The 14,109-nt window shown below is 37.9% G+C and overlaps 1 protein-coding gene across 3 annotated transcripts in view; it reads right to left on the reverse strand.

Moving 5' to 3' along the window:
• The window catches only part of Sort1 (sortilin 1), a 68,625-nt gene that overhangs the window by 35,236 nt on the left and 19,280 nt on the right, over positions 1 to 14,109 (reverse strand). For all 3 annotated transcript variants that reach the window (XM_078026938.1, XM_078026937.1, XM_078026939.1), the window contains exons 2-3: positions 9,020 to 9,079; positions 7,627 to 7,700 (exon numbers count right to left, since the gene is read on the reverse strand). In XM_078026938.1, the coding sequence (XP_077883064.1) occupies positions 7,627 to 7,700; positions 9,020 to 9,079 (134 nt within the window). The remainder of the gene's footprint in view (positions 1 to 7,626; positions 7,701 to 9,019; positions 9,080 to 14,109) is intronic.

Below are 14,109 nucleotides of genomic sequence, written 5' to 3' on the forward strand. Positions count from 1 at the left end.
ACTTCCTAGTTCACAAATTGCCATATTGTCACTTGTCACTGTAACATTATAAGGCAGAAAGGTCAAGGGAACTTCCTGGGTCAGTCTCTCTTTCAAAATATGTTTCTATTCTCTTTCCCACAGCCTCTCATACTAGAGATTGAACCCAGGGCTGTGTGCGCACTAGGCAAGCACTTTACCACTGAGACCCCACACCAGGGGTGTCTTTTATAATGGCACTAATCTTTTTTTTTTCCATTTTTTTTTTATTGATTGTTCAAAACATTACAGAGCTCATGATATATCATCTTTCATACATTTGACTCAATTGGGTTTTGAACTCCCCAAATACATAATGCAGACTCACTTCTGTTACATACTCACATTTTTACATAATGGCATATTAGTGACTGTTGTATTCTGCTACCTTTCCTATCCTCTACTATCCCCCCTCCCCTCCCCTCCCCTCCCATCTTCCCTCTCTACCTCCTCTGCTGTTGTTCAATTCTCTCCCCCTTTTTTCCCCCGGCACTAATCTTTTTTTAAAAAAAAAAATTTATGGAAATTGTTTTTTAATACTTTTGTTTTATTTATTTATTTTTATGTGGTGCTGAAGATGGAACCCAGGGCCTCACAAAGCACTAGGCGAGCGTTCTATCCCTGAGCCACAACCCCAGCCACACCCCCATAATGGCACTAATCTTTTTTGTGAGGACTCTATCCTCACATCTTAATCACCCACCAAAGGCCCCCACCTCCTAATGCCATCACTTAGGATTTCTTTCTGTCTTTCTTTTTGTGATGCTGGGAATTGAACCCAGGGCCTTGGGCATGCAAGGCAAGCACTCTACCAACTGAGCTATATCCCCAGCCCGGAAGGTTAGGATTTCAACATATGAATCTGAGGGGGACAATTAGACTATAGTTTTCTGCCCTTGCCTCTGCCCCCAAGTTTATGTCCAGATTCTCACATGCAAAATACATTCATTATATCTCAAGAGCCTTTAAAGTCTTAACTCTTTCTAGCATCAAGCCAAAAGTATAAAATCCAAAATGTCATCTGAATATTATCTAAATCAGATATAATTGAGTCTCAAGGAAAGATTCATTCTGAAGTAAATTCCTCTCCAGCTGTGAATGTGGAGCCAAACAAGTGATGTGCTTCCAAAATACAGTAGCAAGACAGGCATAGCAGAGACTATCCAATCCAAAAGGGAGAAATGAGAAAGAATAGAGGAGATCCAGGAAAGTCCAAACCACAAGGCAAACTCCATGAGATATTAAGGCTTGAGAATAATATTCACTGGCTCAATGTTCTGTCCTCCAGATCCACTGGGCTGATGGATGACCCTGCACACATGGCTTTGGGTGAAAGCTATCTCTAAATGAGAAAGGTTACCCTTCCTAACCTAGCCCCAAATTTGAAACTGAGGAGGCAACCTTGATGATTTCTGAATTGCTTTGAGGATCATTGTCTTGAAAAATAGTACCTATTAGCTGAATAGTTTTATGGTTCCATCCTTTCAAACTCAAGAAGTCCAGCAGCCTTCCTTCATTCCATTATGTCTCCTTCCTCTTAAGTTCAAACTAGTAATTTTTCTGCTGAATGGTTAATTAAGTTTATGGCTCATATCTATATTCATCTTTATCAAACGGTCTCTTGGCCAATACTTAGTGATCACAATTTTTGCAATATGTGTAGACTGAGAAATTCCTGAATCTTTAAGTTCTGCTTCCTTTATGCTTAACAATTCTGTCTTTAAGTTCATTCTTCTCAAATTTTGCTATCAGCTGTCATGAACAGCCAAAGCTATAGCTTCAATTCATTGCTTAGATATCGCTTTAGCTAAACTCCCAATATTGTCACTTGCAAATTCTACCTACTATTTAACACTATAACATGAACACAATTTAGTCAAGTTTTTTGCCACTTTATAACACAGATTGCCTTTGCTCCATTATCTAATAACACAAGCTTCTTTTCTGTCTGCAACTTCCTCATGACAGCCTTTAGCATTTACATTCTCACTAACATTGTGCCATGGATTACAAACACTCTGGCTAAGACAGAAGCTTTTTCTATAACTGTACCTCTTTTTGTCTATATCCTCAATAGAATCATTTATAAATTTTTATTCATAGCAATCTAGGCTGTTTCTAACATGCACCTACCCATTTTCTCTATTCCTTTGTTCAGTTTGCCACGTTGCCAGTTTGCCAATAAAAATAATTATTGAGTTACAGTTTTCACTAATTGGAAAAGTTGATACAGTTCACCCCCATTCACACAATCTGTATTTGCAAATTTGCCTACACACTTAAATCTATTTGTAACCCCAAAGTCAATGTTCATGGTGCTTTCACAGTCAGTTGGAGATATTAGCAAGGCAACCAAGGATTTGAGTCACATAGAACATAGGTTCCCAGCTGAAATCAAAGATGATTATACTCTGCCTTCCCATCTCAGCTTTTATACTGCAAACAAGTATCCTATTCATGGTCCATTAAGTGCCATAATTTTGCATTTCTGTATTTTTTGCTAATGATTTTTCTGTTTAAAATGGCCTCCACATGTAGTGGTGATATGCTGTTTAGTGTTCCCAAGCAAAAAGACTTTGATATGCCCCATGGTGAAAATACATGAGTCAAACAAGCTTCATCTGGGCAAGGATTATTATGCCTTTGGCCATGAACTCAATTTTAATTAAGCAACAATACATACTAAATAAAGTATCTGTAGACAGAAACACACATAAAACAAGGTTATGTATCGATCAGTTGACAAATGTTGTAACCAGAGATTTGCAGAAAACTAACCCTTTATTTTCCCTAGAAGCAATGGTTCAGTATTCACTAATTCAGTGTTTGTGGCAACTTTATAGAACATAATAACTATAACTATCACAAATTACAAGTACCAACTGAATTGAGACTTCTAGTTAAAGATCAACAGGGAGGGGCTGGGGATGTGGCTCAAGCGATATTGCGCTCGCCTGGCATGCGTGCAGCCCAGGTTCGATCCTCAGCACCACATACAAACAAAGATGTGTCTGCTGAAAACTAAAAAATAAATATTAAAAATTCTCTCTCTCTCTCTCTCTCTCTCTCTCTCTCTCTCTCTCTAAAAAAAAAATCAACAGGGAGAATGTGGCTTATTAAAATGTGCCAAAGGAATCCTAGACCTGAAGTAGGTGCCAGGTTACAATGGCAAAATTTGAACCCACACTAACCTTAAAGCCCACTACTTTCAGTCACTTTGTTTCTGTCTGACGCTACCTTATATTTTAAATATTTTATTGTGTTTTATCATTCCTGGAAAAATTCATATTTTCTGTAGAAATTCTGAAAATATAAGTGGAAAAAAATAAGCAGAACATTACAAATAAAAACTTTTAATCAGAAGGAATATGAGTATCTGGGTTTCTTATTTTGCTTTGACTAACAAGATAACTCTAACAGTATAAAACAAGTTGTATTAAAGGTGAACTGCCATCATCATGCATTTAAGTAAAGTTTTTCTTTTTAAACAAGCAGTAAAATACATCTTGAAAATGGAATTTATCTTTACCTGTAACTAATATATACAGTCATTGTTAATAATCTACTGCAGTGAAACTGACCTGAGAATATCATTAAAAAGGTTGCAGTTGGGCTGGGGATGTAGCTCAGTAACAGATGTTTAGCATGTGCGAGGCCCCAGGTTCAATCCCCAGCATCTCAAAAAAAAAAAAAAAGTCTTCACACAAGATGGCTTAAAGAAGATGGCTAACTGCCTTAGCAACTCTCTGCCTGTTGTATACCTATGTTGTCTTTTTTTCTTTTCTTTTTAATCTGAAGCAACATCCTGAAAAACTTACATTGACCATGGAATAAACTTTGATATGAAATCTCTTAGAGATTTCCAGATTAATTTCCAAAATTTAAGTAACTTTCAAGAGAAAATAAAAACCAAAAATAAAGTAATCCAGTAGTTTTGTGCTAATTAGGTACAGAATGTTGATGCAGAACAATGCATATGTTTGCATGGCTAAGCAGAGCTCATACACTGAGGAGTTAGACTCAAGGCCACAAAGCAAAAAGACGCAGGATATCTTCTGGTTGAAAAAAAAAAGTATCATCTGAATTATAACTAGTTTATTTTTTAACTTCATATTTTGCAAGTGAGAGACAAAGGTACTTAACAAGCTATTATACAAACTAATATTCATTAACAGAGAATCAAAAATTTATACAACTTAAACATGATTTCAACTGAAGGTATTAATATATTCTCTCAATTTTACCTAACCATTAATGCTCTTGGGACTTTATTAGCTCCCAAATCCTTCAACAATTCTTTTTCAAAACCTAAAGAGAAATATAGTCCCTCTAATTGCACAGGTAAGAGAAAACTTTCTTCTATTCTTGCAAGACCTTCTGCCTTACTACATGCAGCGGGTGGCATGTGACTAGCTGTCTTTTGTTTGTATTCCTAATAAACCTTTGACTATATAAGATTTAGTAGACAAAGGTAACCTAATAAATAAGGCAGTTAAGAATGCCGTGAAACACAGAAGAGTCTTTGGAGTGGATCTGGTGGCCTTTATTTTTTACTTTTTGTAATTTGGCAACAATAGCATACTCAGAACTCATAACTCATTTTGATTAAACTGAACCCTCCTTTTTTCCATTCCCCCCGGCCCCCCCCCCCCGTACCAGGGATTGAACACAGGGGTGCTTAACCACTGAGCCACATCCCCAGGCCTTCTGAGACAGGGCCTTGCTAAATTGCTGAGGCTGACTTTGATCTTGTGATCTTTCTGCCTCAGCCTCCTCAACTGCTGGGATTACAGGCATGTGCCATCATACCTGGCTCCTTGCCTAGTGTGTTCAACAATGTGACTCACTTCCAGCGAGGCCAGCCCAGTTGGAGAGGCAACAAGGCATATTTACAGTTTCCACCTAAACTCTGGAAGCAGGTAGGAATCGGCTTTCACTTACTAGTAAGTAAGGTAGAGAGAATTAACATTCAAAGTGACTGGTTAAAACAACAAGGGTACTGCTGTGCAACATGAAGAAAAACAACCCTGGTAACATCATACTGAGTCAGAAACAAACAGAGCTGTTCTCTAGTAAATTATATGTTAGCAAAGGGGTTCTCATAAGAACAGACGTGATGATGAAAAACAGCTGAGTCAGATGGGGGTGGGTATTTAAGCAGTAACACAGTAAGACTGGTTCTTATTTTGGTTTTGGTTGTCTTAAGGTGGGCACAATATTGAAAAGCAAAAGGATAGGGGGAAAAACTCATGAAAACGCTTTCACTCCCATGGGTCTGCCTTAGGAAAACTATTAGGTTCAATTCCAGCCAAATGATCAAAGAACAACGTAGAGAAAAAGAATTGAGAAGGAGAGCAAAAAACTGGCTAAAGCATTAGGTACGGAAGATAATTCAACTGGAGAGGGAGGAGTTTAAAAAAATCAAATCAAATCACGTAACCATCAATCAGAGAGGAGGCTTTCATTTGCTACTAAAAAATTGAACTAGCAATGAGTATCACAAATATGTATAATATGAATCACAGTAACATTAGTTTCAGTGAAAGAACTAGCTATAACTGTCCAATGGAATAATGATTTTTATGTGCATCTAAAAAACTGAGGACTAACTAGCAGAGGGGACTGTATGGGTATTGAATAATGGAATGGGTGCAGCTCATAAGGCCAGGTATTAGTAACATCTGCACAGTGGCAGGGGCTAGGGGCAGAGGTGTGCATATGTAGACGCTGTGGAGGTATTTGGGGGCAGGCAATCACTTTTTACTAACTGGCATGGAAGGCTTTCAGTTTGTTTTAACAATTGGTACAGCAGTGCCAGTGCACTTTGGCTACGTGCCATCCGTGGCCGTGGGCCATGCAGCAGCAAATAGCACCAAGTTCTTATTCCATGCCAGGCACGGCAGAGCACTCCTCACAACACTGAGGTGAGTATTATTACTGTCCTCCTTTTATAGAGGACAGAAAAGACTGAGGAGGTTAAAATGACTTGCCCAAGTTCATTCTGCTTGTAAATGACAATGCTGGGATTCAATCCCAGGCCTGCTTGCCAACGAAACTTGGCAACTTCCAGGTTGCTTCCCAAGACTAGATAGCCAAATGATGCAACATTAAAGGAGAAAATCAAGATAATAAGCTGTAAATAAACTAAGATTATACTCAGCTATTGAGTGCATTTCTTTCTTGATGTTCCAATTTCCAAATACTATATTATGATTATATTGCTTTTATAATGAAAGTTAAGTTGGCAAGGAAAGCCATAACATGAGAAATTTCATAACAGCAAGGATTCTTAAATACTAGAAAGAGTTACTAAAGTTACACATTTTAAAATGCATTTTTTCCCTTCCTAAACAGGAGACTTTTCATCTATCTGAAATGATAGAACTACTGTTCTAAATGAATAAACAAAGTCACCTATTATAGACTTTTCTAGAACTAGGATTCCATAATATGTTGTCAATTCTATATCAAACAAATAAAACTATACTATTAGTCTAAAGATTACAGAGAATCCAAGGCTTTCATTCATTAACACTTATTGCCAGCTGACATGTCAGTCATTATTTGGTAGATGCTGGAGCACCTGGAGGTGGGTCCAGAACCTTGCCTTCACAGAGCTGAGAGTAATTCAAGATGGCAGCTCCTTCTTGGTTGAAAGGTCTATCTGCCTATTTTAAGCCAATATTACTATGATGAAGGGGAGAGAGCTCTGGCTCCAGACCCAGGAACAGCAGGCAAGGATCACACTTATTGGGGAGAGGAGGTTGGTTTACTTCAGAGCTTCAACATGGGTTCCCTCCCACGACAAGACCAACAGTCAAATAAAGAACCCTTAGAAATAAACATAATTCCTGGAAGACACTCTGACCCTGGGGTAGTTTCAGCATCATCTGCTGGGATGTCACAATTTCTTTAGGTCCCTAGGGGAAGGGGTTGGAAGGGAATGAAATTGACGTAAATGATTGAGAAGATAACTGGTGATTTGGGGAGTTAACTCTGGTATTTAGTCTTACTGTTGAGGAAAGAACCTATTATTTAACCATTCTGTACCTTGGAGGAGACAATTCTAAGATGTGAACGTTAACAGAACACGCGTTCCCACTGTCATTACTGGTGTGAACTCTAAAGCACTTTGGTAAGTTTGACCTGAGAACCTCCTTCTTATGTAGAAACAGCCACCTGACAATCTCCATCTACTATAGGAACAATCTGTCTAGGCCTTAAAATATTCCATATTGTTTAGAAGTTGCAATGAAAATTTTCATTTCAGAAATATAAAAATCATTGTTCATAATAAGTAGATGTATAAAAATCCATACTACCTCCTGCAAATAAGTAAATTAACATTCACACACATTCCTATAGGCCCTTCATCTTCCTTTGTTGTTCTGCCCCTCAGGTAACCTAATCTCCTTGGCATCCTTTTCATATTTCCTTAGGTTGCTAAGTTGACAATAAAAAGTGTGCTGAGTGTGAACAGTCTGGTGAAATATCAAGACGGCAAGAAGAACTAAATCAACATTAGATTCCACAGTGTCCAGAATGGGGAACTTGCACTCCCAATGTATTACTTAGTCAAATGCCCCTAATGTATGTTGGTCATCTCACCTTCGATATAGCTTGGACTGTTCAGAAGTAATAATTACCAGTGGTACATGGAAGGTAGTCAAGACTAGAATAACCTGGAGAGAAACAAAAGCATTTCATCAATGAGAAAGATATCCCAATTATATGCTGATATGTGACGGGATTAAACCACACCCGATAGGCTGCTGAAAGTCCTATTGTGTAGCAGCCTATATTCCAACATGTCCAAGAACCAAGAAGTACCAAGTTGCTAGGACTTACAATGCCTGGAGAAGTCCTACACTCATTTCTTTGGGATGATCCTCCTGGCCTACCCTTGAAGCAGTAAGGCAGAGCTACTTAAATACACATTACCACAAAGGAAGGATTTAACTACTTTGTATTCAAATTATCATAAAACATCCTCATGCAAGAACCATCTTTTTTTTTTTTTTTTTTTACATCTATGGAGGCAAGAATACCATGGGTGCTGTCAGGCAACGGTATGTATATATGTCTCTTCTGTTCTTCCTATTAGTTCTCCACAAATTCTTTTTATACAAAACTATTTTTCTACAAAAAAAATGCATAAAAAAGAGATTCTGGACAGATTAGTACAGGAGTCTAAGGCGTCTCAAAAAGTGATATAAGAAGAAAACTCGGAGATACCACATATCTTAGTTAAATAGATAAATCATGGAAATTAGGGTCTAACAATTTTTAGAAGAAACTGAGACAAGTTTAAGGAAATTCTACTGGAAGCTTAAAAAATAATTAAGCTTCAACTTGCTTTCCAAAACCAAAATTTTATTTCTTTAGGCTTCTGATATAGCTATCATGTGCCTCCAAGTTATGATACATGCATTACTGGAACAACAGGAGGCATGTGACATGGACCTTCAGCGTACCTTCCTCATGGGAGACCAGCTGCACACTAGGAGGGAGAAAGTCTTGACTGACTGTCCTCCATCCCTCCAGTCCTAGCAGTTCCTCCTTTGTTGGCACAGGGAGAATGGATGGAGTTAAAAAAAACATGGCCCACAGGTGCCACAGTCCTTCAATATAACTATGGGAAAGGACACAGGAAAAATGCAGTTTGGAGGGAAAATGCCACCATATGTAGTGTTTCCTTTTCTCTTTCTACACAGGGGCTTCTTCTCTTAGCACACAGCATTGTCTTTCCCCTTTCTTCTTCTTGCATCTTGATGGTAAGGAGCCACCAAAATCTACCTTCCTACTATGGAAGAAGGTAGTCTTAAGATGGTTCCAGTTCTAAAGCAAAACCAAAACAACTACAGCTTTCTGAAAGTCTGTCCTGTGAACATCCGCTCTGAGCCTATGCTCTGCACTTTCAGAAAGTAATGATACTTAGCACTTAAGCCCCACAAGTCTATATCTTTTTGCCAGACTGAAATAGAATCAAAATGTTACTTACCCCACTGCTATCTCCAACCCAGGACAAGGATACTGAGCCCCTGAGATCATCAAACACATGCTATAAGGGGAAAAAGAAATGAAATTCCTTTAGAAATGTCATCCTCTCCCCTTCAATTTTTGACTTCCTTAAATAATTCAGAACTTTACCACTGTTCAGAGTAATTAAGTTCATAATTATAAGGAGGCATGGATTTCCAGAACAAAATTTGGGAGAGATAGGATTTAATTATTTAACCTGAATCACAAATAGCTTGGAAATTTAAATTCTCTCTCATACAAAGTAAGCCAAGCAGATGAGTTTTCTTCACTGCACCAGATGGGGAGATGGGATAATCTAATTGCTTTTTCCACCAGAACTAAATATAAAGATATGGTAAAGTATTCTTAGGATGCTTTAAAACAAGAGATAGAGCCCACATTGACAGACATAATTATAACCCAATCAACATAATTTAAATTTTTCTAGGCCATCTTCACAGTATAACGGAATAGTTAGTAGCTGCATTCCTTTTGCTTCCAGTCTAACACCAAAATAACAAGAGGTAAAAGCAAATGGCCTTGTCTTGTTTTTAGTCAATAGTAATATTAATAAAATAATATAATAATAAACCTTACTAGAGCTGTGGTAGGAGACAGGAGGCAAAAAAGAGATAGTGTATTGTCCAAAATATGGTGCATTCATTAAAATACTTGTAATCATCATTGAGGTGCTTTTGAGTTTTCCCCCAATGTATAAAATTATATATATAATTTATAGGAAACAGACAATTATAAGGAGGTATAACAAATGAAGCATTGTTCATAATCCTACCACACAGAGATATTTCAGGTTAACATAGTATGTATGGTCTTCTAGTCTATATCCTTTAACTTATAAAAAAAATAAAATTCCAATGAGATAGTAGCTTCACCTGATAAAAATGTCCACCATACAGAAATTATATACTATATATAGTATAGTGTATATATCAAAAAATATAGGCCCCTTCCCAAGCCCTGTTCCTATTAATAATTTAGTATACATTTCTATTAAATGTTGGCGACTATGCTTTTTTATTAAGACTTATGTCTCAGGATCTTAAATCTTAAATATGTCCTGCCTTCCCAAATATGAGAAGCTCATTACAAGCACAGCATGTAACTTTATAATTTCTTGGTACTCTCTATTCCTGTCATAGGGATACTCTGCACCTCAATAAGCTTTTGTTGAAAATGATTATACTATATCCTTCCCAAACCACAAACTCGATCTCAAAATAGAACATGTCTATAAATGGTGGGATACCAGCTACCTGATCACCCAAACCACCAATCCCAACAAAGAAGTGTGAAAAGACAGAACTCAAAACATGAACTGTTTTGCTTATCTTCCGATTTTCTCTTGTGGTCCTCCTCAGTTCACCTAAGCTATTCCCCTCCAAGTAGGAAGTGCCTTTGAGGTCAAAAGACCCTCTTACACAATTTTTGCAAGTAGCACTACGAGTGCCTCTCATGAGGTTTGCTGAATAAATACTGGTTAACTCTCAAATGCTCAGGCAGAGCTTCTCATAGTCTCTGTAGGACAGAAGGGCTATTCATACATGTAGGCTCGCCAAGCATCTAAGAAGTAGGGTTGCTAGAGACTCTTGGAACCAAAGCTTGCACACTGACATAGCAGTGTGTTTTGTAAGATATTTTACACAAAGCAAGATCGCATGTTCTCTTGAGCAAGGAGACAGTGTCTGAAATTACATTAATGAGTTTCTTGGGGAAAAGCAGAAAATATCCAGAGCTACCACAAGCTCCAGACAGACCACATGTTCTAGCAGTTATGTAAACATGGATTATTTTTCCACAGAAGGTTCTGGTCGTAAAACTAGCTAGGATGAATAAAAAATTCCATCATTAATGGTTCTTGAGCTCTTGGTTGTCTTGACCAGTCTACAATATAATCTGACTTGAGTCAATGAAGGCCTGCACCTCTTACTTTTCAAGAAATGCTCCTCAGACCTGACCTGTCAGTGAACACTTGCATTACCCAAATTTTCCAACTGATCAGTCACACAACAATCATTACTGGATGTCACTAGCAATCATCTGCCTCACCTTAACAACTGAGATGATAATTGATCTCATTCATCACCCAAAGAGTCCCTCTAGATATGTAGAACAGACTTATTAACTGCAATTGTGGTTTTCTGCTACCCTTGACCTTCTGTACCATTCCTTCCCATTAACCAATTAACATTTGCTTTTGAAAATGTACAAACTCATTTTTAAAAGATTTATCTACCTAGAGTAAACGTAACTGGCTTGTTATATTTCAATCTTTAAGACACTTATACTTCTGAAAGTAAAAGAGAAAATTAAATCAGAACAGTATGACCAAAGCTCAAACGGAAAAAAGGTTATGTGGGAAGAAGACATATCCACAAGAGTTGGGGGATCAAGAGTACAGAGTCAATCCTCCCTATTGGATAGGAGAAGGAACAGGTATCCAGGAAAGGGTGGGCAACATTCTCATGGTTAGGAGACAGAATTCACAAGCATCAGCAAAAGTCCATCCATTCTGATCCCGAGTTGTTTATCATCTTTAACACAATGTACATTTGTCTCTCTGCATTCCAGCATCATTTTATATCTTTCAAAAACTTTATTTTAATTATAGCAACAAGAACCCTATCTGACCCTCACTAGACCTGAAGCTCATCTGGTTCAGGGATTGAGCCTATACATTTTCGCAATAACATACAGCATCATGTACCACAGGCACTCAATAAATATTGAATCCATTTTTTAAAAGAACTATTTGGGAAGTCCTGAAAAGGAAGATGAAGTGAAAAACTATAACCAGACCCACTTAATTTCCTCATAACAGAAATGAGTATGAAATTTAAATGCTCTGTTCTGGGAGAAATTTTGCTTCTGGCCAAGATGGAGCAGCAGGGATCAAATTTACCCTCCTACATGAAACAAGGAGAACACAGAGAACAGAAGCCAGGTGCAGTGGTGAATATCTTTAATCCCAGCTATGTGGGAGGCTGAGGTAGGAAGACTGAGTTCAAGGCCAATCTTAGCAACTTATACCTGTTGCAAAATTTTAAAAATGATAAAAAGGGTTGGAGATAAATCTCCATGTAAGAGTGTCCCTGGGTTCAATCCCCAGCAACCCCCTCTACACACATAAAAGAAAAAGAAAGAAAACAAAAACAAAATGACATGAAACAAGTTCTCAAGACACTGAACAACAAACAATGAAGACAATGATCCCTGGAAGATAGGAGACAATATAAGAGGACCCTAGAACTGCCCCAGCTTACTATCTGCTGAGAATTTCTAGGCCACAGTGCAGGGAAGAGACATCTAGGCAGAGCGCAGAAGTCTCCCTATATTGGTGAAATAAAACTAGCGTAGGGAAGCCAAAGAGGTCAGAGTTCACAGAATAGAAGACTAGAGAAGAGAACTGCACAGAAAGAGATCCTTGCACGATCACAGAGGGGGTGCTATGGGTTGAATGTGTTCTCCAAGAATATATGTGTTGGAAACTTAATCTCCCAATTCATATGACATTTGGAGACAGGGCCTTTGGTAGGTACGGAACCTAGATTAGACCCTGAAGATGGAACCCCATGATGGCATTAGTAGTTTTAGAAGAAGAAGAAGAGGGACCCCAGCTCACATACTTGCTCTGTCTCGCCATGTGATGCCCTCTGCCACCTTATGATGCAGCAAGAAGGCCCTCACCAGATGCCAGTGCCATGCTCTTGGGCTTCCCATACGACAACTGTGAGCTAAATAAACCTCTATCTCTAGTCTTTATAATTACCCAGCACATGGTATTCACTTTTAGCGACAGAAAACTGAGACAGGGGGACTCCCCAATCATCTAAAAAAGGATCCTGCTGAGTACTGTAAGCACATACATGTGAGGAAACTACCTGAGGCCTGGGAAAGAATCACCTTGACGGGATTAGAGAGAAAAGTATCTGGAGCTAACAAAGGACCACAATGATTCCTGTTCCCAACAAGCACAGTCAGAAAAACCTCATATTTCAAGGGAATTGAGTAGAGAACTCAGAAATGTTTGCCCTAGAAGTAAAGAAAAATTAATTCTAGATTAAATGCTGTTCTTGTCCTGCTTTAAAAAGTTTAAAAGCAAAACCAAAAAGAAACTGCTTCCAAGTAACATAACTGTGTTCCAGAACAAAGTTCAAAAATATTTACAAGAATACTAAAATATCTAGCACTCAACAAGATAAAATTCACAATGTCCAACATTAAATAAAAAAAAAATCAGGGCTGAGGTTGTGGATTAGCAGTAGAGCGCTTGCCTACCACGTGCAGGGCCCTGGGTTTGATCCTCAGCACCACATATAAATAAAATAAAGGTACTTTGTCCAACTAAAAAATAAATATTAAAAAAAATCACTCAGTATGCAAGAAACAATAAAACAGGACTCACAATACAGAGAAAAATCTATCAGAAATAACACAAATAATAGAACTACTAGATAAGAACTTCAAAACAATTATAACTGTGCTCCATATATTAAAAATTTAAAGAATAGATTGAGCTTGTTAAATAAAGACATGAAAGTGGACCCACATTGGACTTGCAGAAATGAGAATTACAATGTCTGAAATGAAACATACACTGAAGGATGGATTAGGAATTTGAAGATTACCAATGAAAACTATTCAAATTGAAACTGAAAAAATAACAGAGTATCATTGAGCTGTATAAAAACTTCAAACTAATGCACACATGCACACACAATTGTAGGGGACTGGGGAATCAGGGACCAAAAAAAAATGAAGAAATAGTAGCCAAAATTTTCCCAAATTTGATGAAAAATATAAAGCCAGAGATCCAAGAAGCTCACAAACCCCAAGCTCCAGCAACATGATAAACAAGGCTCATTATATTTTAAAATGTGTGAAACTAGCCGTAGAGAAAAAAAACCCAAACCTCTGGAAGATGTTCACATACAGGGGAGCTAAGGGGCAGTGGACTTTTCCTCAGAAACAATGCAAGTCAGCAGAGAATGCAGAGCCGAGCCTGGTGTTAAGCACCTATCTTCCCAGCTACTCAAGAGACCAAGATAGGAG

This window comes from Ictidomys tridecemlineatus, chromosome 11 (genome assembly GCF_052094955.1).
Source record: "Ictidomys tridecemlineatus isolate mIctTri1 chromosome 11, mIctTri1.hap1, whole genome shotgun sequence".
In the NCBI taxonomy this organism is placed as follows: Eukaryota; Metazoa; Chordata; class Mammalia; order Rodentia; family Sciuridae; genus Ictidomys; species Ictidomys tridecemlineatus.